This window comes from Gopherus flavomarginatus, chromosome 21, assembly GCF_025201925.1.
Source record: "Gopherus flavomarginatus isolate rGopFla2 chromosome 21, rGopFla2.mat.asm, whole genome shotgun sequence".
Lineage (NCBI taxonomy): Eukaryota > Metazoa > Chordata > Testudines > Testudinidae > Gopherus > Gopherus flavomarginatus.
The window spans coordinates 17347277-17368172 of record NC_066637.1 but is presented as its reverse complement, the minus strand read 5'-3'; the positions used below and the strand labels follow the sequence as shown (position 1 = coordinate 17368172).

Below are 20896 nucleotides of genomic sequence, written 5' to 3'. Positions count from 1 at the left end.
TCCTTTCCGTGCCATCAAATGTCACTTAGGCCACGAACAAGGCTCCATGTAAGTATTGACCTTGTGTTTCTATGACGTCCCTGTTTTGTGAGGATACGTTGTTAGCCCATCACTGAAACCCAACCCGGGCTGCTTTTCGTCTGCTCGCTGTCCTTTAACCTCTCTGGCCTGGGGAGGCCTCCCAGCAATTCAAGCTCCCACTGGCATAGTTCTGAGTGTCACTGGAACACACAAGCCTGCCCACCACATCAAGGGGCAGTCCCCCAGGGACTGGCCCAAAACCTTGGAAGAATGGAAGTGAATGAAGAGGAAAGACCTGTGCCTTCGTGCCCACTTTCACATTGAGTACAATGCTATCAATAACATACTCCAGCGCGCCATTAGGCTTTCCCAGCCATCACCAACAGATCCCCAAAAGCAACACATCCATCAGCTCCCTGTGACACAAAACCTTACCAGTGACCTCATATGCTTCTACATCCCTTCTATCCACAGATCGGCACAGCTGGTGGTGTCACTGTGCATGCACTTAGGAAGCTATTGTGCTTTACCCATTGCTGAAGTGTTGCCTGAGAGGGCAAACTAGGGACTTTAGGGAGGCAGATGGGAGTTTGGCCACCTCTGCTCTTACAAAATGGCTTGGTAACGTCAACAGCCACAAGGAGCTGGGACTGTGGAGTTACATCTCATCCAATAGCACCACAGCATCTCTTAGGAATAGCCTGATGCATTAGTTCAACATTAACACACAGCAACGGCACCTGCCATCTGTTAAATTGTCAGTCCCATTTTGCAGCACCAAGGTGCTTCTTGGATGCCTCTTATCCAAGTATTGGCTGAGCCTAAACCTACCTCCATTGTGGGAGGCAATAGGTACCCCAGCACAGAGTGGCTGACTACTGGCAAACCAAAGGTTTCTGTCATTCCCAGCGCCGGTAACACCTGTATTAGAGAGTGAGACAAAGAAGGTCTTTGCAATATGTTGCTGTGCTTTCAAGAAATCAACAGCTGCTGGAGGCATGAAGGAGACAGGTGTGTTCATGGCCCGGGGGAGGGGACAGGTGTGTTCATGGCCAGAGGGGGAGGGACAGATGTGTTCATGGGCTGGCTGCCTCCGGCGGGGGGGGGGGGGGGAATGACAGGTGTGCTCATGGCCCCGGGGGAAGGGACAAGTGTGCTCATAAGCCGGCTGTGGCCAGGGGGCGGGGACAAGTGTGCTCATGGGCCAGGGGGGAGGGGAAGGTGTTCATGGCCCGGCTGCCTGTGGAAGGGGACGGGGACAGGGGTGTTCGTGGCCCCGGGGGCAACAGGTGTGTTCATGGCCCGGCTGCCTGTGGCAGGGGATGGGGACAGATGTGTTCATGGCCCGGGGGGGGGGGGGGGACAGGTGTGCTAGTGGGCCGGCTGCCTGTGGTGGGGGGGAACAAGTGTGCTCATGGGCCAGGGGGGAGGGACAGGTGTGCTCATGGGCCGGCTGCCTGTGGCGGTGGGGGACAGGTGTGTTCATGGCCTGGCTGCCTGTGGAAGGGGACGGGGACAGGGGTGTTCATGGCCCCAGGGGGGACAGGTGTGTTCATGGCCCAGCTGCCTGTGGCAGGGGACGGGGACAGGTGTGCTCATGGGCGGGGGGGGCAGGAGTGCTCATGGGCCGGCTGCCTGTGGCTGGGGGGTGTGGGGGACAGATATGTTCATGGCCCGGACGGGGGGAGGGACGCGGTGCTCATGGGCCGGCTGCCTGTGTCTGGGGGAGGTGGGGGACAGATGTGTTCATGGCCTGGAGGGGGGGAGGGACAGGGGTGCTCATGGCCTGGCTGCCTGTGGCGGGGGATGGGAAGAGGTGTGCTCATGGCCCAGGGATGGGGACAGGTGTGCTCATGGGCTGGGGGGGGACAGGGGTGTTCATGGCCCAGCTGCCTGTGGCCAGAGGCGGGGGACAGGTGTGCTCATGGGCCAGCTGCCTGTGGCCAGGGGAGGGGGGAGACAGGTGTGTTCATGGCCTGGGGGGCGGACAGGTGTGCTCATGGGCCCCCCGCCATGCCTGTGGCAGGGGCTGGGGACAGGTGTGGTCATGGGCGGGGGGGGGCAGGGATGCTTATGGCCCGGGGGGGTGTTCATGGCCCAGTTGCCTGTGGCCGAGGGACGGGGACAGGGGTGTTCATGGCCCGGGGGGGGGGGCAGAGGGGCTCATGGCCCGGGGGGGGGGCGGTGCTCTTGGCCCGGAGGGGGAGGAGTGCTTTTGGCCGCACCCCGCCTCACTCAGCCGCGCGCCTGGCAGCTGGCTGTACAGTGCGCATGCCCGCGGGGCGGGGGGCGGGCAGTGGTGCGCACGTGCAGAAAGGGGGCCGAGCTTGGCTCCCAGCGCGCATGTGCTGAGGGCGCGGCCGCCGGCTCGCCGATCGGTTGCGCGGGCCGTGCGCATGCGCGGGGGGCGGGCTGGCGCGGCGGCGGCGGAGGGGAGTTAAAATGGAAGATGAGGAGGTCGCTGAGAGCTGGGAGGAGGCGGCCGACAGCGGGGTGAGGATGGGTCCGGGGTCGGGCCCGGCTGCGTGCGCGGGGGGCGGGCTAGGCAGCGCGGCCTGCCCGGGGGACCCCGCCTAGGTGGGCTCAGCTGGGCGGCAGCGAGGAGCCCGGGCCCCTGAGCGCCTGCTAGGCCTCTTAAAGGGGCCGCGTCCTCATTCCTGCGGGGGCCCTGCCCCGCCCGCCCGGCCGGCCCGTCGGGACAGGCAGCTGGTGGCCCGCGTGCGGCCCCCTTTCTACTGGGCGCTGGGTCCAGGGGGGCAGGATTGTGCCTCCTGTTTGATGGGCCCGCCCGCGCCCCATCTCTTCTGGGGAGGCGGGGTCGGGTCAGGGGTTGGGGCTGGCCAGGGTGGTGACTCGCACGTGCCTCTGCCTGCGTTTTACCTCCCTCTGCCCGCACCCCAAAGAAGCGTCGGGATTGTGTGGCAATGAATCGGGGCCTCTGGGCGTGATCTTCATCCCATGTCGAACAGTAATACGAGTTCTGGCCTTGGCTCGGAGTCAGGGTTCCTGCCTCCAAAGGTAGCTTGACACCAAGGAACCGTGGGGAAGGTGCTGAAAGTTTTGCTGAGAACTCGCCCACTCTTGTGAAAGAGTCCAACGAAATCTTGCTTGAGAGAGATGCAGCGATACTTGCAAAGTGTCGTGATGGTGGGTGGGGTCTGGCTCATCACTTGCAGCTGATGTGACTGGTAAGGTAGCTAGTACTTGATTCTCTCAAACGTGCAACATTAAAGTCGTTCACTAAAGAGCTGGTGTCTCTAACCAGAGGCTGACAAGCAGCATGATTCCTCTCTTTTTTTGACAATGTGCCTGGTTTTAGTATTGCCAAGTATTCCCTTTGTTTCACTTCAAATATCAATCACCCATTTTTGATCTTCAGTAGCCAGATCAATAACTTACATTTCTATAGTGCCTTTCTTTCTAAAGAATCCCAAAGTTGTTTTACATGCAGCACCGCTGAAATGCGATCATCAGTTGGGTGGTAGTGTAGTGGTATGCAGTATGGTGCACACATCTGCATAGTGAGGGAAGGGGAATTGTTTGTGATATGGAGGTGGAGGGAGAAGTACACTATCATCTTCAGAGAGTGGACAAGCAAAATAACAGTAAGCTCTTAAACTGTGAGAAGATAGAATTTGGTCTTGGACAATGTCTCTCTGCTTTCTTGTCTACACTTATTAATTCATTTCTCCCTATCATTATTTGGGTAAAACTATGTGTTTTCTCTGTAAAAGGATATTGGCTTACAATTTGTTTGAAAGACATTTAGCTAAATAAGCCAGGAGTGGAGTGATACTGTTTGCCAGTGAAGCAATTATGCAATCTGGCAATCCTGTGATCATCATTGCTATTGAAATTTGTTTAGAATATTGATGTTAATTCCTCCTCTTGTTAAAATGTTCCATGAAGTTACATAACTCTTGTCTGCAGAGCTGTTGATGGTGATTTTGGCCCAGACCAATGACTTGAAGAAATGTAGGAATTCTAGGCTTCTACGCCCCCGGTCTACACCCTTGGTAGTTGTTTCTAAGCTTCTCTTCCAGGAAAATCTCATCTTTAGTGGTGGTACTCCTTAAAGTGCTTTCCCAGCTGGCCCAACAGGGGGAAACTGCTGTAATCCTCATACTGCTCAGTGGAGAGCAGACTGACCGCATGGTGCTAACTCTTCCATGCTTGCAGCTGCTTCTACGGTTGTCCAGTCTCTTGATGCCTGTAACAGCAGCTGGAAGAAGGAGCAAACTTAGCTACCTCCTATAGAGGCTGCTGCTACATAGGAGAGGAAACAGCAGCTACCCTCAGGTTGGAGATGCCAGCCACCAACTGGAGACTCTAGGTGCTGGCAGTGAGACCAGGGCCACCAGTGGTGGGGAGAGGTCCCATAGGAAACATACAATGAGTGGTGGGGGAGATGAGATGATAAAAGCAGACAGGGTGACTCTTCATGAAGGATAAAATGCTTGCCATTCTAAAAACATCTATAGACAGGCACGCTTACTCTTCATGTAAACTGCTATAAGGCTATAAAATTTGAGAACTGCCTTAGGGTATGTCTACACTACCCGCCAGATCGGTGGGTAGAGATCGATCCATCGGGAATCGTTTATCACATGTAGTGTAGACGCGATAAATCAATCCCCAATCGCTCTCCCCTCGACTGCTGAGCTCCAGCTCAGCAGGAGGCGGAAGCAAAGTTGACAGAGGAGCTGCAGTGCGCTGCAAGGATGTGAAGTAAGTAATTAAGTCGATCTAAGATACATCAACTTCAGCTACAGGAACAGTGTAGCTGAAATTGATGTATCTTAGATCGATTTCCCCTCCTCCCCCCCGCCCCCCCTGAGTGTAGACCGGGCCTTAGTGGAATCACTCTGCTACTAGAACCATGAGGGAACAGCTATGTGCAAGAGCCCATGAACTGACCTGATCATCTGTTGCTGATAGGTCATTGTTTCTCCTCTCTCTCTCCTTCACCTATTCTTTGTTCGGCGTAGAGCATCCCCAATGACTGCAACATGCAGAGCTTACCCAGTGGAGCGCAACTGCTTGTCAATTTCCATCTGGAGAAGCACTATGGGCAGGTGAAGCAAGACAGGTTAAGTACTTAACTATTGGTAGTTAATATTCTACCATGGCATGTAAGACAGGGGTGGGTTTGGAAAAATGTGTAAGCCATTCTGTAAATGGTATTCTTTTAAAAATGTATATGCAAATATTAAAATATCTGTTCTTTAAATAGGTACTCCTGAGTAGTTTAGGCCTGAAATTTGGGCTTAGTTTTTTTAAAAAACAAACCCTCTCCTTTATTTAAAAAACAACAACAAACAAACCTGAAAAATAATAGAAACCTTTCTTTGTGGGTTTTAAGACTTGATATGAAAAATTTCACTTGAATTTATACGTGCCTCTACAGTATACCTAGTGCAGCAATGCTCTTAGTGCATGAGAGCTAGATAGTTAAATTGATTATTCTGGGCATTTGTGAAGATGAATATGGTGCAAAAAATAGAACATAAACTGTGAAAAGTAAATGTCTTTTTAAACATATGATCAGTCTAAGGTATTAGTAACCAGTAAAAAAAAAAATATAAACTTGACTTTCAATTTGATAGTGTCCCTTTGGACAATTTTATGAATAACTGTTAATTATACCTTTAGGAAAAATTGACTCATTAGTTGGTACTCTGTCAGTTGGGCAATATAGAACTTGTAGATTTATGGGCATTTATATTTTATTTTTATCTCCTGAGTAATAATAAATATGTGTGGGGTGGGGGGGAATAACCTATGAAGGATTTTTAAAGAATTGGGCTCTTGTATTCCCTTTTGCTGCAGCTTGTCCCGAAAGTTGTCTTGTCTGATACTCTGAGGTATCAGGAATATCAAGTCTGGTCTTCGCTAGTTTTGCTGGAGGAATTCCTAGAGGTCTAAAAACATGTATTGTGGCTCTCATAGCTGAACTGAAAGAATGAGTTGGTGAAACTTCAAAATGTTCATTGCCCAGGAGTCAGAGTTTCAAACACGCTGACTGGAAATGACCTTTCCCTCTCAATTCTTTTGATGTCCTGTCATCAGAAGGTATATCTGCACCACAGTCTGTAGACATACCCAAAATAGCTTTAATGTTGGGCACCAACCGCAATGAAGCTGCAGAAGCATCGGATTAGCTGCCCTAGTACAAGCCTGCCAGGGAGCCTGGGTACGTGCTCAGGTGGCTAGCCCATGCTGCTGTGGCTTCACTGGTATTGGGACCTGAACTAGGTAGATTAAAGCTTGCTTGGGTGTGTCTACATGTGCTGCAATCACACTGCCAGTTGCAGTGTAAATATACCCAGAGTTTTCCAGGGCAGACAAGACTTCAGTTTCTTATGTAAAAGAAAACAGAAGAAGTTAAAACAAAAAACCCTCATAAAACAAAAACCTTTTAAGCAAATCAGGCATAACTCCAACTCCTTTCTTTGCTGGTCACCTTTAAACTAATAAAAAACAAGAAATAGAGAATTAAGAGAGATCAATTTATGTCTCACTTCTGAATCTAGTCGCAAGTAACACCTGCAATGAGTATAACAGAGTGACTAGAGGAAACAGATGTTTTTCAGTTGGTTTACTTTATGCATTTCTGTCTAAGGCCCCCATTCCTGTAGTATCTGAACAATCACAATCTTTAATGTAGTTATCCTCACAACACACCCATGAGGTAGGGAAAAAACTGCTTGTTCCCATTTTACGGATGGGGAAACTGAGCCATGCATGGTCTGTGGCAGAGCAGGGAATCAAACATACATCTTCCCATAAGTCAGAGCCTAGCATCCTAGCCACTAATAACTTAAGTTTTCTGTTTTTGTGCGTCCCTCTGTACAGCTATAGGGAGTAACATTTTTTTAAAAGTAATTGTAAAACAACAGCAAATTGGCTGAGGGCCTAAAGGTAGATGTAGCACCTGGAACCATTTTTAATCTATTTTTTGAAACTGAGTAGACTTCAAGCTGGAGACTTCAGTTCAAGGCTAGAATGTCCGCCTTAAATGTATGGGGAGTGTGGAGAAAAGGGGTCATTTGGAGCCAATGGTATGTCATCCTGAGCTCCATCCAATTTGCCTGCTCTATGTTGGTTTGATCAACTATTTATCAACAGTATTTTGCAAATTATGCACTATATCAGTGCCTCAAGACAGGAATAGGTTTGTATTGATACAGTGTTAGTTTAAGTATCAGAGGGGTAGCTGTGTTAGTCTGGATCTGTAAAAAGCAACAAAGAGTCCTGTGGCAACACGCGTCTGACAAAGTGGGTATGTATTCACCCACGAAAGCTTATGCTCCAATACATCTGTTAGTCTATAAGGTGCCACAGGACTCAGTGTTAGCTTGTTTTCACCCAGCTAGAAGTCTTCCAGGGTATACAGTTTGTTTACTAATCTGAGTGAAGGTAACCACAGCTGTAAATTGGGTCTGACTAATAGTTATTTATAAAATCCTGATGATCTCTTTGGCTGTCTTCTTTGAAGACAAGTACAGCAACAAATGTGTTCCTCCAGCTTCAGAGTTCATGAGCCAAATACTCTGACAGATACTGTATGGAATTTAACCTTTTATTTTTTGCTCTTCAGTACAACGTTGGTGTTTAAAAGTATAGGGTAGAAGGAAAGCCTGCGTGTCTGTAAGAATAATCCATGCATTAAAATTTAATTATGATACGTGGTATACCAGATGTACAGTTTAACATCTTTTATTAGAACACACCACCATTACTTGAACTTGGTAGGAAGGAAAAGCTTCCATTGCTTATGGGCTAGAAGGAGTTGGTGTGAGTGTTTCTGTTCATAAACAGAGATATTAGTGACAATACTATTCTTCACTACTTTAGCTGTCAATGTAATTCTGATCTTTACGTAAAACTGACTCTGTACTGTAAGCCAAATTCCAATTAGTTGGTAAAGACCTGTAGTGAAGCGACTGATTCCAATTTGTCCTTTTTTTAAAAAAAAAAAAAACCTAGCTGTTGAATCTTCATGTAAAAGACAGAAACATGAATGTAATCTTTTCGATAAGTCTTGCCAACCGCCATTGCCAGTACTGCTGTGCCGCTCTTTTCCGAAGGTGTTATCTCACTATTACCTGCAAAGAAACTGATAGTAACCTAGGCATAGTGTTTTTTTGTTCTTTGGAAACTTGTTTCTGTTCTCAAACTCTGACTTCAAATTTAGCAACTTAATAAGCTGACTTATTGGTAACATCTCTGCTGAAAGCAGTGGGAGGGATACATTCGGATTTGCTCAACCATCTTCCATCATAGTAGTACTGGTCAGCTGATAGTGCTGTGGGTTCTTCCAAGGAGTAATGCTAAAAGATTAATTCTAATGGCTCTTTATGGAGGCTTAAAACTGATCTGGTGTAGTTCAGAGTCTAAGTTTCAATTGACTTTGAACCCTGGCCACTTGGCTAGAATGCATCTTGCTGCATGGCGTGCCATGGGGAGCAGACAGTTCTAGTTTTTCTAATGCTTAGCAGGCAGAGGATACATAAGAGTGATTGAGCAGAGTAGTGATTGTAATTCTGATCTGCACTTTTTTTTTTTTTGCATTTGCATTTTTACCTTTCACTCGTGGTTCTGATAGGACTGTGAAATGGGTTAGTAGAGGCATGTAAGTGGCAGTAAGAGCTCAAGTCTTCTGACTTCCAATTCCTTGACTAAGGGTATGGCTACATTTGGAATTTCAAAGCGCTGCCCCAGCAGCGCTGCGAAGTGTGAGTGTAGTTGAAGCGGCAGCACTGGGAGAGAGCTCTCCCAGCGCTGCATGTAAACCACATCCCTTACGGGTGTAGCGTGCAGCGCTGGGAGCCGCGCTCCCGGCACTGCCGCCCTGATTACACTGACGCTTTACAGCGCTGTATCTTGCAGCGCTCAGGGGGGTGTATTTTCACACCCCTGAGCACGAAAGTTGCAGCGCTGTAAAGTGTGAGTGTAGCCATGGCCTAAATCATGCTGCCTCTCTATATTAATATGGAGTTTAATTTAGGATTTTTCCCAGCCTTTTGCAGTAAACTCTAATTGACCTGAAATGTGATCAAAGCACAACAGCTAAGGGGAAATGTTATTTGAGAGCTGTGGAGTCTGACCCTGTGACTGCCAGTCAGCATTGTCCTCTTGTCATAAAAGAATTCACATTGAATTCGGTGGAACACAATGAGATTTTAATGTGTGAACAAAGAATCATACAAATATGGCTTCAGTGTAAGGTTTACATCTGAAGCTGTTGACAAGGTTTAAAATGTATGAGGTACAAGGATGAGTTTTGATTTCAAGGATTACAAAGGAATTTGTGAAATACTATTTAAAGGCTTTTATATCCTGTCAAAATTCTTAGCTGTTCTGAAGCCACAGAACACGCGTTTCTAAGGATTTAATGTAGTCTTGCAGAACAACTGTGGCACGTCCTATTTCCCAGTTGTCTAACTACACGGGCTGCTGCTAAGAGTTGGCTACCTTCAGAAAACCTAAGCCCCAGCGAAGCTGAAAGTAGTCTTGACTGTGAACCTTGCCCTGACTACAAAATACAGCCAGGATTTAATGGGAGTAACCTAGAGAATTAATTAATGGAACTATCTGATTCCCAGCAGCCTTAAGAATCAGTGTTCTCAGAAATCTTTCATTAATTAATGGAAGAGAAATTAATGGGAAACAAACTAAACATATCTTAGAGTTAATCGTATGTAATGCCTTTCATACTCAAGAATATCCAAAAGCACCTTATGAAGCAATGAGTTGGATATTAGTGATTGAATGGCTGCATTATGCACTCAGTAATGGCTCATGTGACCTTGAACGTTTTAAAACCTGTTCTCACTAAATAAGGGAATACTAGCCAGGTCCTCATTTATCACCCTACTCTTCATAAAATGCCATAGGAGCTGTAACTGCATCCTTAAAAATAAGTAGAAAGGACCTTGTTTAACATCACTGCTGAAGGATTCAGCTCCTAAAGCCCAATGCCACTCAGTTTATTCACTCTCAAATGGGATTACTCGAGTGAGTAAAGTGAGCAGGATTTAGGGAGTTTTTTGTGTTCAGCAGTAATTTGTACAAAGCACAGAAAAGGGCATGGCTACTGTTCAGAATCATAACTTCAAAATGTTCCAGTGTCTTAAGGTGACATAATACTTCTCTCCTTAGTGACCATTACAGCTTGCTCCACCAATATGGAAGTTTGGGATTTTATCTTGATTTTCTACAAAATAATTCCAGTCTTGTGTTTTCAGTTTACTAGACTTCTTCCCTTACTGTTCCTTAAAGTGAAGGAAAATGCTGTTCAAGCTTATTCTTAAAGAGCAACTTAAAAGATTCTCTTTCAGAAAGTGAATAGTTTTATGAGAATATTGCCAGGATTTTTCTGATCCCTTGTTCTCAGCAAGGGAGAAATTGACTGTGCAGGAGAAATAGTACAACAGTAATACGCAATTCACAAAGTAAACTAACTGGAAAAAAATAGGTAATTGTTTGCTAACTTTCAGTTCCAGTAACCTTGGGTATTAACTTTGTTTTATTTCGGACATAAACTCATCTATTTGATGAAGCACTAAGTTTAACATTAAAAAAACTTATAGCCTGTTCAGGAGACATAAGAGAAATAACAGTACATCTGAAGTGTACGTATATAGAAAAATCTTCAAAAATAAGGCAAATTATCACTCTTTGCACATTTCCAGAAATTCTGCCACTGGGGAACTTCAGGGAATTTCCTTCACTCGCTATTTTAGTCTCTTGGGAACAGGAGAACTAGGTGAAGATTCAACCTCAAATCAGGCTATTCTGGATGCACTAATTCTTGCTCTTCTCCCTTTCCACCACATCACCACAAATTGAAGAACTGTACTTACCCAGTGTGGCGTCTAACTCTGTACTGAACTGTGGATGCAGACTCCAACCAAAAGATGCCTGGAATGTGCATCTCTGGGTTGCCTTGGAGATGGACACCACTCATCTCTATGTTCTAATGCATGCTGCAGAACACTAGTCCTGTTAGCGGAATTCTCAACCAAGATAAGTGACTGAAGATAGATGGTGCTTGTGGTAGATTTGCCTTTTGTTCTGAATGATTCCTTCTTGGTGGATGAGACAGATTACTTTTTACTAGGTCTTGATATTTGTAGCATTTGTCTCTAATACAGATGGATGGAGCTTTTGATATTAAAGACCTATTTTATGATAAATATACAGCTTCTGTTAGCCCCTGTCCATAACAGGCTTTTAATGTCAAAGGATATGCAAAACACAGTGCTTTGTTAGATTCTCTTGAGTCTTAAAAAGTGACTGAGACAAAAACAGCATAATAGGAATTCTTTATTAAATTTAGTAATCTGTTCATGGATCCCTTTGCAGGGGGAAAAGGGAAATGTAAAATGGACTTCCTTAGCTATTTTTAATGTAAACCTGATATACAGGAAATTGTGAAGAGGAGGTATCCTCCCATAAAGGAATCTAATAATCTCAAAAGATTAACATAGCTCTCGTGCAGTGTGACCAACCCACCTAATGAGTATGATTTTCTAATAGTAAGTCTGATTGGCTCTCATGTAAGCTCGTGCCTTCCAATTGCTGTAGTGCTTCTGGCACCCAAGAGTCATAAGTCAGACCTTAATTTTAGCATGTTATCTGCATAGCTCAGTGACACAGTTCAGCATGTGAGGATAGTAGTTGAAGTTGGTTGAGAATCAACCAACAAAAACAGATCTGCTGAGAGCCCCTACGGTGATCTTCAGTTTCCAAGTGTTGAGACCAAAGTTCGTGAGGTGCATTGACTTTTCAAGCCCTAAATGTATGCAGTGTTATGGACTGCTAGATGTGTGGAAGAGAGGTCACTAATGTCCTGAATTGTTTTGCTGACCAGTTGCAGGACACTGCCCAGTAAGCTGGCAACATAATTTGAATAGGTAACATTCTGCAAACTGTAACTTGAATTTTCTTACCATGAGTACAAAATATAGCAACGCCTAATAAAAAAAAAAACAATCTCAAGTAGAGGTCAAGCATGTGAGGTAATATTGTTTGTTTCAAGAGAAAACATATAGTTAATATCTGCATAAATACACATGAATTACCAAATGTCTTGGTAAACTCCCTTGGTGATGCACTAGCCACTGGAGTTCTAAAGGTAATTGGAAGCCCTGAATTGTCTGTTGCTGTTCATAGTAGGTATCTGACTGGAGTTAGAACCCCAACACAGGTGATGGGGAGGATTATTTGGATCATGGGTGTAAGGAGAGGAAGTGGGTGTGAGAGTGGTAACAGTAGGGAAAAGCTGATTCTGTGCTGCCATATCACGCTTTAGAAGTAGAGTAGTGAAGGGTTGTGAAGTTGACCAAGGAATTGCACTGCAGGGAGTCAGAATCATAGATTATTAGGGTTGGAAGGACCTCAGGAGATCATCTAAGTCCAGCCCCCTGCTCAAAGCAGGACTAATCCCCAAATGGCCCCCTCAAGGATTGAACTCGCAACCCTGGGTTTAGCAGGCCAGTGCACAAACCACTGAGCTATTCCTCCCCCTCATGAGAAGGAAAGAAATAGAACACAGGAATAGGAGGGATGGTGGGAGAGAGCAGCTCTATATACGTTCTTCTTCTATGTTCATCTGTAGTATCAGTTCTGTTGTACTCAGCTTAAGCGGTTCTACCATATATTTGCATTATATCAAGATTTAGTACAACTGTATATAGTCCAGTGACTGACTTTTTGATAGGCTACAATGCCAGCTGTTTGTGAGAACACTTTGGATTCTTAGTCTATTTCATTAAGAAATTTGGCATGTGATTTCTGTGACCAGTCATTTCACGTCTGAGTTAGAGCAGCAGCTATGTCTCCAAATCATAGAGGCTTGTTCAAGACTAGGCATGCCATGTTGACTAAGCGTGACTAATCAGTTGCTGAAGATCCAGAGCTCTCAGCTGGACCATAGATGATGTGTGTGCACCTTTCCTCCAAAACACTCATCCCCTTTGCAGTGTCATCCTTAGTGGATTACACAGGTACTCTTAGAGTCTGGAAGGGCATTCTGAGAAAAACTGATAGATTATTTTGAAATGGAAAAATGGGGGTCTTGTCTGTCCAGTGGGAAGATTGTTGAGAAGCAGTATTATTTCCTATTTTTCATGTGGTATCTTCCCCACACACACAAATTGCTCCCCCTTGGATTCAGGTGACCAAACTTACTGAGGACTTAGGTGGCACAAGAAGGATAAGGGGTGTTGGGTCACTACTGACATGGGCTATAAGGGAGAAAACTGAGTGGGCTGGATCTAGTATGTGACACCAATATTGGATCATGTGTGATCACAAAGTGTTCCCATCTTCACCCTATTCCAATTACAGGAAGTATCTCCTCTTGGTAGAGTACCCAGTCATTATAATTACAGTGATTTGTGACCTGGCCAGGATATTCCTTTGTCAATTCTGCTCTGATTGTGAGGCTGTTCTAGCCAAGGAAATGAAAGCAATTGTCAGGAGCAACTTGCAGTTGTTAGTATGATTGTAATTAGGGGTTTGGTCAGAAGAAGGTTAAGAGGAGTGTGACGTTAGGTTTGCCTACCTAGCAAGTTAGTATAGTGCAAGCCACAGTGTGAACCTAGGGCACGCTAATTTAACATGCACTATTGTCCCATGCGGATGCTGCTGCAGCTCACTAAAAGTTCCTTAGTGTGCTTTGATTCTCAGTTTGAGTGCACTAAGGAACTGTTAGTGCACTTTAGAAGTGCACACACAATCGATGTTAGTGTGTGTGAAACTTGTGTGATCTAAGTTTTCATTCTGGCTTGTGGTTGATTCCCTCACCATGTAGACAAGCCCCTTGTCTCCCATTCCAAGTGCATCCAAGGAAGTGGTGTTTACATGCACAGAAAAGAATCTGATGTGAAAACCGTAATAGTTTTACAAGAGAGGTGGCTTTTAGGTCTGGAATTGACTTGACTGACAGGGGAAGTCTCTGGCACTAGCGCTCTGAGGATGGTTATAGAGAAAGTAAAGGGTGGGCAGGGAGGTAATAAGAGTTTATGGAGGTGGGAGCCCTCCAGCATCACCAAAATGAGATTTCAGAATACTTTGAATTCTCTGCTATAAAAAAAAAATTTAATGTGTGCCATGAAGCCGCCTGTGAGGTCCTAAAATTTGGCCCATAGCCTCCTCTGTGTGACTGCAGGGTGTTGACAGCTGAACAGTTCCAGACTCTTATTACTGATTAATTTGGAAAAGCAATTTCTGCTCCTGTCAAGGAAGCAAAACCCTCAAGCAAATACAATGGCTTTGTTGTATTTTTTAATCTCTCTGGAACATGTGCAAATTGGTTGAAGCCTTTAGACACCTGGCAAAGTGCCAATGAATCTCTGCTGGTGCAAAGCAAAGGTGCCCCCCCCCCTTAAATTTCTGATATCTAGAGAGTGATTGTATTGGAGAACAGGACTCATTTCTAAGATACAGATTGAAGATGTGATGTGATGCAGCTTAAAGATAGTACTTGCATGAGAAAACCTGGGTTAGTTTTTTTTCTCTTGCCTAGTCATTTTATTTAAAATTGTGAAATGGTATTGGTACTGGCTTCTGTAAGTTGCCAGTAGGTATAAATACATCAGGCAAATATTTGGTGTGTCATTTGGCAAGTAGAGATTTGGGAGCAGTAATGAGAAACTATTCAGTGATGTTCCCCAAAACACAGGTTTTTTTTCTTGAGCCAGTACTCTGTAAGGAGTTCAGCCTGGTAACGTTCTAGAGTCAGACATGTAAGAGAAACCAAAATAGGCTTTCCAACCTGACACATTGTAAAGCTTCATGTGCTTACAATAAGCCCTTCACCTTTTCTGTAGCTTCCAATTGCATTTCCATAGGGCTACTCTTGAAACATGTAACACCTTTCTCTGTGCTGTCCTGGCAGGCATTTGTTCCCTACTGCTAGCTGCATGTTGAGTGTAACAAAGAGTCTCCTCTTCCATGTTTCCCAGCAGGCAATTATAAAATTTATCTCCTGTTTAAAGGAGTCATGGGAGAGGATTGGCTTGGATGTTCTGGACACAAGACTGATTTTGAAGCTTGGTCACTGTGTAGTGTTCAAAGTAACTGAAATAGCACTGTGAATTAAAAGCATCGAACCTGTAAGCTGGTTGTGATGATGCCCTTTTCCCATCCTACCCCAAATAAGAGTTGTTAATGAGATGTTTGAGGAAGCACCCTTCCAGTTATCTACTACCGTGAGAGGTAGTTAAGCACTTGGCTTTCACAACTTTTTAAAAAAGCTCTTTTCTGTAGCAGGAGATGACCTCTTTTGGACTTGTGCAGACAGATGAGGCAGCTCCTTCACCTTGATTTGATCCTCAGACTCACCACTAGCCAGTACAGGTGACTTCTAGCTCCCAGCCAAGATAGCTGCATCTCTACCTCCTGTCCCCAGCCATTCTTTCTGTTCTTGCAGGTGGTCAGAAGTAGGCTGCTTCTGAGATGCTTTATTTATGGATACGCCCTCAACCTTCTGTGTAGCATTGCAACTTGCTGCTAACTTTTTTGACAATATCAGGAGTCTTTATGAGGTTGCAGGTGCCTAGAACTCTGTCACTGTCATAGTCAAATGGCTTAACTTTGGTTTGGTTTTGCAACTGAAAAACCTACCAAACCACTCCTTGTCCTTTTTTCCAGTTAAAATCAATTTGCTCCGCTCAGACCACTGTGGCTTCTTGAACACACAACTCAGTTGAACATTATGAAGCTGCCATCTGGTAGTACCTTTACCAATTTCAACAGTCGCCTGAGCTTTTGGCTACCGGTTTCTCACGCTGGTGGCCCAAGAACCCCACAACCACTAATAAACCATATTTCTATAGAACCAAGTAGGGTTGTCAATGACTTAGCACTTGCATCCCTTCTCTGTTCTTGGTATAGTGGGGAATTGCTTCTCAAACCCCATGTAGCTGAATGGATGGCAATAGGCCACATAGCTTCTGACCTGATAATGCCTTTCTGTGGCTGGTGATGTCAATGCAGACTGCCTCTTTCTGTAGGGGCAGGCTTTCACTATGGTTCTGGTTGATTGAGTTCATGTAGTAGCTTTGTAAGCTAGCAAATGGGCTGAGGACAGGAAGCTGAGCAGGTGGTATTCTGACTGAGGGCTGGAACTTCCTTGAGCCCTGCTAGTTACCACCTTCATGACTGAATCAAGGAGCAGCAGCTGCCCCAGTGGTCTGTCCCAGTGTAACTGTACCCGAGACACTCAGGTATATTTTCCTTTTCCTCCTCCTCAACAGAGTGTATAATATGTGAAACCGTTCAGTGTTACACTGGTTGTTACAGTCACATTTCACCCCAGAGGAAGCTTCAGTGGTGGCTTAAGTGTTTGGGGAATCCTTGGGATCAAAGGTGCTGTTCCAATTAGATGAACTGCCACTCTATCACCATGAAACTTTAAAAAAGCCATTAGTATAGGTCCCAAATGATCTTTAATGCTTTTCTGATCTCCTACTGCTAATACCGTCGAATACAGTGAAATGTACATGACCCTTTCATATAAGGGTTTTTTATTTTTCAGATTAGTGTCTTTCTGTGTGTGATTTGCAAGCAAGTAAGAGTATTATTGTAATGGAAAAAGTGAGACTAAAGAAATTACAGGTTTCCTCAAGTAGAATCTGTAAATTCTCTATAAAAGGAGAGAGGTTTCACACTGTTTTTTCTCACATCCCTTACAGGAAATAGATAGACGGTTGGAAAAGAAACTGAAGATTACACAAAAGGAAAGGTAATGGTGATCTTTTGGTCTGAAACACTCTTGATCTAGGCTCCCCTGCCTGGAGTTGCACACTTGCAGGTTCAGAGAGTTGACACAGGAGGGTAAATTGCATTAGATGCATCAAATTTAGTGGGAACTAACCTCCAATTTGAGCTAAGAAGTGGGGAGCTTGTATTATGCAATATGTCACTTTGTGGCATCTCTAATCCATAGCAGTGTAGCTGAAAGATGATTGAAGATAATTTGATCCCTGAAGTAGGGTATTCAAGAGCAGATATAGCCACACCTATAGGTAAGCCATTTAAAAAACAAACAAAAAACTGGGCAGTAGAATGAAGAAATGGGTGGAAGTCAAGTAACTCCTTCATGTACCAACCCTTTTTTGACCTGCTGTGCTCTGTGTCAGTGAGACTTTTGTTCCTGTATTCTGTCTTGGGCGGGTTACATACAGGGAAAGCTCATACTTCATCCCGTGCTGCCACAAACATAGCACTTGTCATTGTTCTCAGTGACGTGAATTGTGTTTATCTTCCTGCTTGCTCTCCCCTACCTCCCCGAAAAATTCTAAACTTCTGATGAGTGTCAGTCTTTGGTTCAGCTTTCTGGTAGTTCAATAAGCTAATGCCTAAGATAACAGACTTTTGATTTTTAGGTGGGAGAGGGACTGTACCAAAAATCTGTGAAGTGGGGTTGTGGGGCCATAATTCCAGAAAGTAAGGGGCTGGAGAGAGAATATCAAATGCTGGTGCATGCTGTAAGAAATCCTGAGATGACTTAAGTACATTTTCCTTCCTACATCTTCAATTGTAGGTGCCTACATTTTATTTTTTTTAGCACTCAGGAATGGGCCAGATGCCTCTCAAAATTATAGAATACTTCCTGCCTCAAAGAATGCACAAGCTAGCTTGGGACACCCCAACTCAGGAACTTTGAGCTTTAATTTTTAAGATTGGAACTGGTAGCAAAAAAACTCTAATCATCATCCCACCCAGTTAAGAGTGAGATTCTCTGGTCAGTGTCCTAGCACCCCTCCTTTTCTCTCCTCCCCTACTGTCCTTTTTTTTAAGGAGAAGAACCAAAGCACCAGGTCTGTCTTCTGCTCTCCTACATGTTTGACTTGAGTAGGCAAATCTCAAATAAGCATGCTGTCTACTACAGCATCTGAGCTGCAACTATAACAAGGCTTTTAATTGTTGCAAGACGCGTCCTAGTCACAAAGATGGTATCCGGCTGGCAGGGCTCCCGCTCCCAGCAGTTAACATTTTCTGTCAGTGGGCTACAGATGCTAATTAGATATTTGTCTCTCTTCTTAAACAGCAGAAAATCAAAATCTCCTCCCAAAGTGCCGATTGTCATTCAGGACGACAGTCTTCCCTCAGGTCCTCCTCCACAGATCAGGATCTTAAAGAGGCCCACAACTAATGGTGTGCTTAGTAACCCCAACTCTGCGAGCAGACCAGCTTTTCCGGTAAAGTCTCTGGCACAGAGAGAGGCAGAATACGCAGAAGCCAGAAAACGAATTCTAGGTAGCGCAAGCCCAGAAGAGGAACAGGAGAAACCCATTCTAGACAGGTGAGAATGGCTGGGGCTTAATGGCAATTCTAGCTGCATCCCTGAACTAACCCCTGTAGGAAGTCCTTCAGCAAATGATTTCCTACAGATAGTCCTCTAGAGGGAGGAGGAGCCAGGCCAATACCTAATATTTCACATGACGTGCAGGATAAAGCTCACTGAGAGGTGGGGGCATCCTGTTAGCACATGTGATACGGTATAGTTCAAATGCACAGAAATTAAAGCAAATGCTTATTGGAAGCAAAGATGTTTAGACACAGAGCAAGGGCTTTTAAACGCCTTCATCGAGGACAAAGCCTTCTCTGACATAACCAGGGGAATAGGCAGCAGGAGCAGATTGACTCTGCAAGGAAGGACTTGCCAGATTTCATACAAATATCTTTTAATAGTAAAACAAAAGGATTAGATAGACTCGGATCTGTGCAGAATTATATCTAATCGGGGAGCGTAACCTTTCAACAAAATGCAACTGTTTTCCCCAAGCAAGGGGGCCGCGAAGTTGAGTCTTGCCTGTGAATATCAAGCTGAGCTGGCTAGCCCAACTCACATGGTGTAGAACAAGCGGAATTTACATTCCCCACAGCCATGCTGCTTTTATCACTGATTGGAGAGGGCCAGACCAGTCGCTCCAGAGGCACTTTCCCTCCCCATATTGTATGGTCTGTCCTGCCTTCTGATCTACATCACATTGGCTGTGTAGTCCTTTTCCAGTGTATTCTCCAAGTAAACATAACGTCGGAGGGAGGAACAGCTTAACCTGGAGTCCTGTTTGACCAGCACAGCAGCCACTCTTTCCAAACACCAAAGGACTGCAATTTAAAAATCAAAGGTGCTGCCTGGGGTGGAAAAAGGTGCATCATTTAAATGGCTCTTACAAAATAGAGCAATGATACATGTTCCTAAAGAACATCAGTGAACAAAGCTGCTGTTAACAACACCAGAGCAGGATGATTCCACTCAGGTAGGGTTGGGGCTTGAACTTTGAAGTTACCTGGGTTTTGGCTGCTGAAAAGCAGGGCTTGGGGAAATGGAGCATTAGTCAATTCTCAATGGTCTGTGAGGTCCTGCAGAGTGCAGCAGCAGCACAGAGAATAGCTCTTTCACCATGGCGGTGTCTTTCCACTGAAGGACTCTTCCCTGTCTTAGTTGGAATTGCATGGGGGTAAGGTAGAAGTATTCAGTCTTAAAAAGATGGATTTCTTTCCTGCAGGCCAACAAGGATCTCCCAGCCAGAAGATTCCAGGCAGCCCAATAACGTGATACGGCAGCCACTGGGTCCTGATGGTTCACAAGGCTTCAAACAACGCAGATAGATATGGGCAAGAGATCATGCTGTCGAAAGCAGGGTCAGCTGCCACGGGTTGCACTGCCGTGGTGGACAAATGGACTTGAGCAGAGGGAACTACCTGGTTTACTTGCACTGTGATCCCGTTGCTCTGCCCACTGTGACCTTGAACCCCATGCACTGTGACCCCCTGCTCCACCCACTGTGATTGGCACACCGAGGGCTGTCCCAAGTCACTGTAAAAGGAAGGGGGGGTACGTTAAGGACTCTGAACAGGTGCAGGGTGTCGTGTGTGCCACTTCAGTTGAAGCTAGCGCCAGCAATAATGTTTATCATACTCATTAACCTGGGATTTAAAAGAAGAATGAGAAGCTTCCCCAAATGTGCATGTTGTGTGTGTCTTTCTCTCTCCTGAGCAAGTTCTGTTTCAAACGATCTTTGTTTTTTGTTTGTAAATCAGATCAGCGTTAAACCAAGTGCATGGGAAAGGTTTTAACTGTTTAGTTTGTTTTAATTGAGAGAGGTAGTTGGTAGTGTTCTAAAAAAGGAGTTTCTAGGCATTTCCACAATATAATGGCTAGGATTTGGCAAGCTTAGCTTCTCGTTCTGTATTTTCATTGCTGCCAAGCAAATGGAAGGGGACTCCTAGGTACCTGGGCTTTCTAATTGCCTTGGGCCCAGAAACCAGTGGGGTCCAGTGGCCTGGTTCACTTACTGCACCTGTCATAAGCTTGGTTAGTTTTCCGCTGGCTTGAGGAAAAACTTAGTAATACATTTCTTGTATTTGGGGAGAAGGGAATGTAGACAGATCCCATGGAGACACCTATTGCCTGCCTGCTGCTTCCAGCAGAGAAAGCAGAGTGAAGGAACAGGGCTCTGTTGCATCTAGGTTTACAAGCTAGGAATAGACTAGTTCAATACTGTACTGGTCCACTCTGGTTAGTGCATGGAAAACGTGGCAATGAGCCTGGCTCTGTGCAGCATGTGCTTGTCGGGAAGCTGACGTGTGGCAGGAGGCTGGGCAACCCATGCTCCAAAGGTTTGAACCCTAAGTGGCTTATGATGGGCTGATGGCTTATGGTACAATTCCAGTGCTGTACTTGATGCATTTACTTCTAGAAATCAGAGACATCGGGAACATACCATGTTCAATAAAGTTTGGAAAAAAAATCCCTGTTTTCATGCATTGGTGGTAACAAATGGCTTTCCGCTAAGCTCTGCCCTCCAGCCCCAGAAAAAGAACAGGGTCTGAGGAAGAGTTCCTGGCCATG

At 45.2% G+C, this 20896-nt stretch overlaps 1 protein-coding gene across 2 annotated transcripts; it reads left to right on the top strand.

Annotated features, from left to right (window-relative positions):
- Window positions 1-2401: 2401 nt before the first annotated feature.
- Window positions 2402-20336, top strand: SZRD1 (SUZ RNA binding domain containing 1). Of its 2 annotated transcripts, XM_050931292.1 has the most exons (5): window positions 2406-2514; window positions 5010-5096; window positions 16728-16777; window positions 18086-18340; window positions 19551-20336. In XM_050931292.1, exons 1-5 carry the CDS (start codon window positions 2464-2466, stop codon window positions 19651-19653), a joined length of 546 nt encoding a protein of 181 aa, XP_050787249.1. In that variant the 5' UTR covers window positions 2406-2463; the 3' UTR covers window positions 19654-20336. The 2 variants fall into 2 exon arrangements, with proteins under 2 accessions (XP_050787250.1, XP_050787249.1); XM_050931293.1 differs by lacking the exon at window positions 5010-5096 and having other exon boundaries at window positions 2402-2514.
- Window positions 20337-20896: the final 560 nt, after the last annotated feature.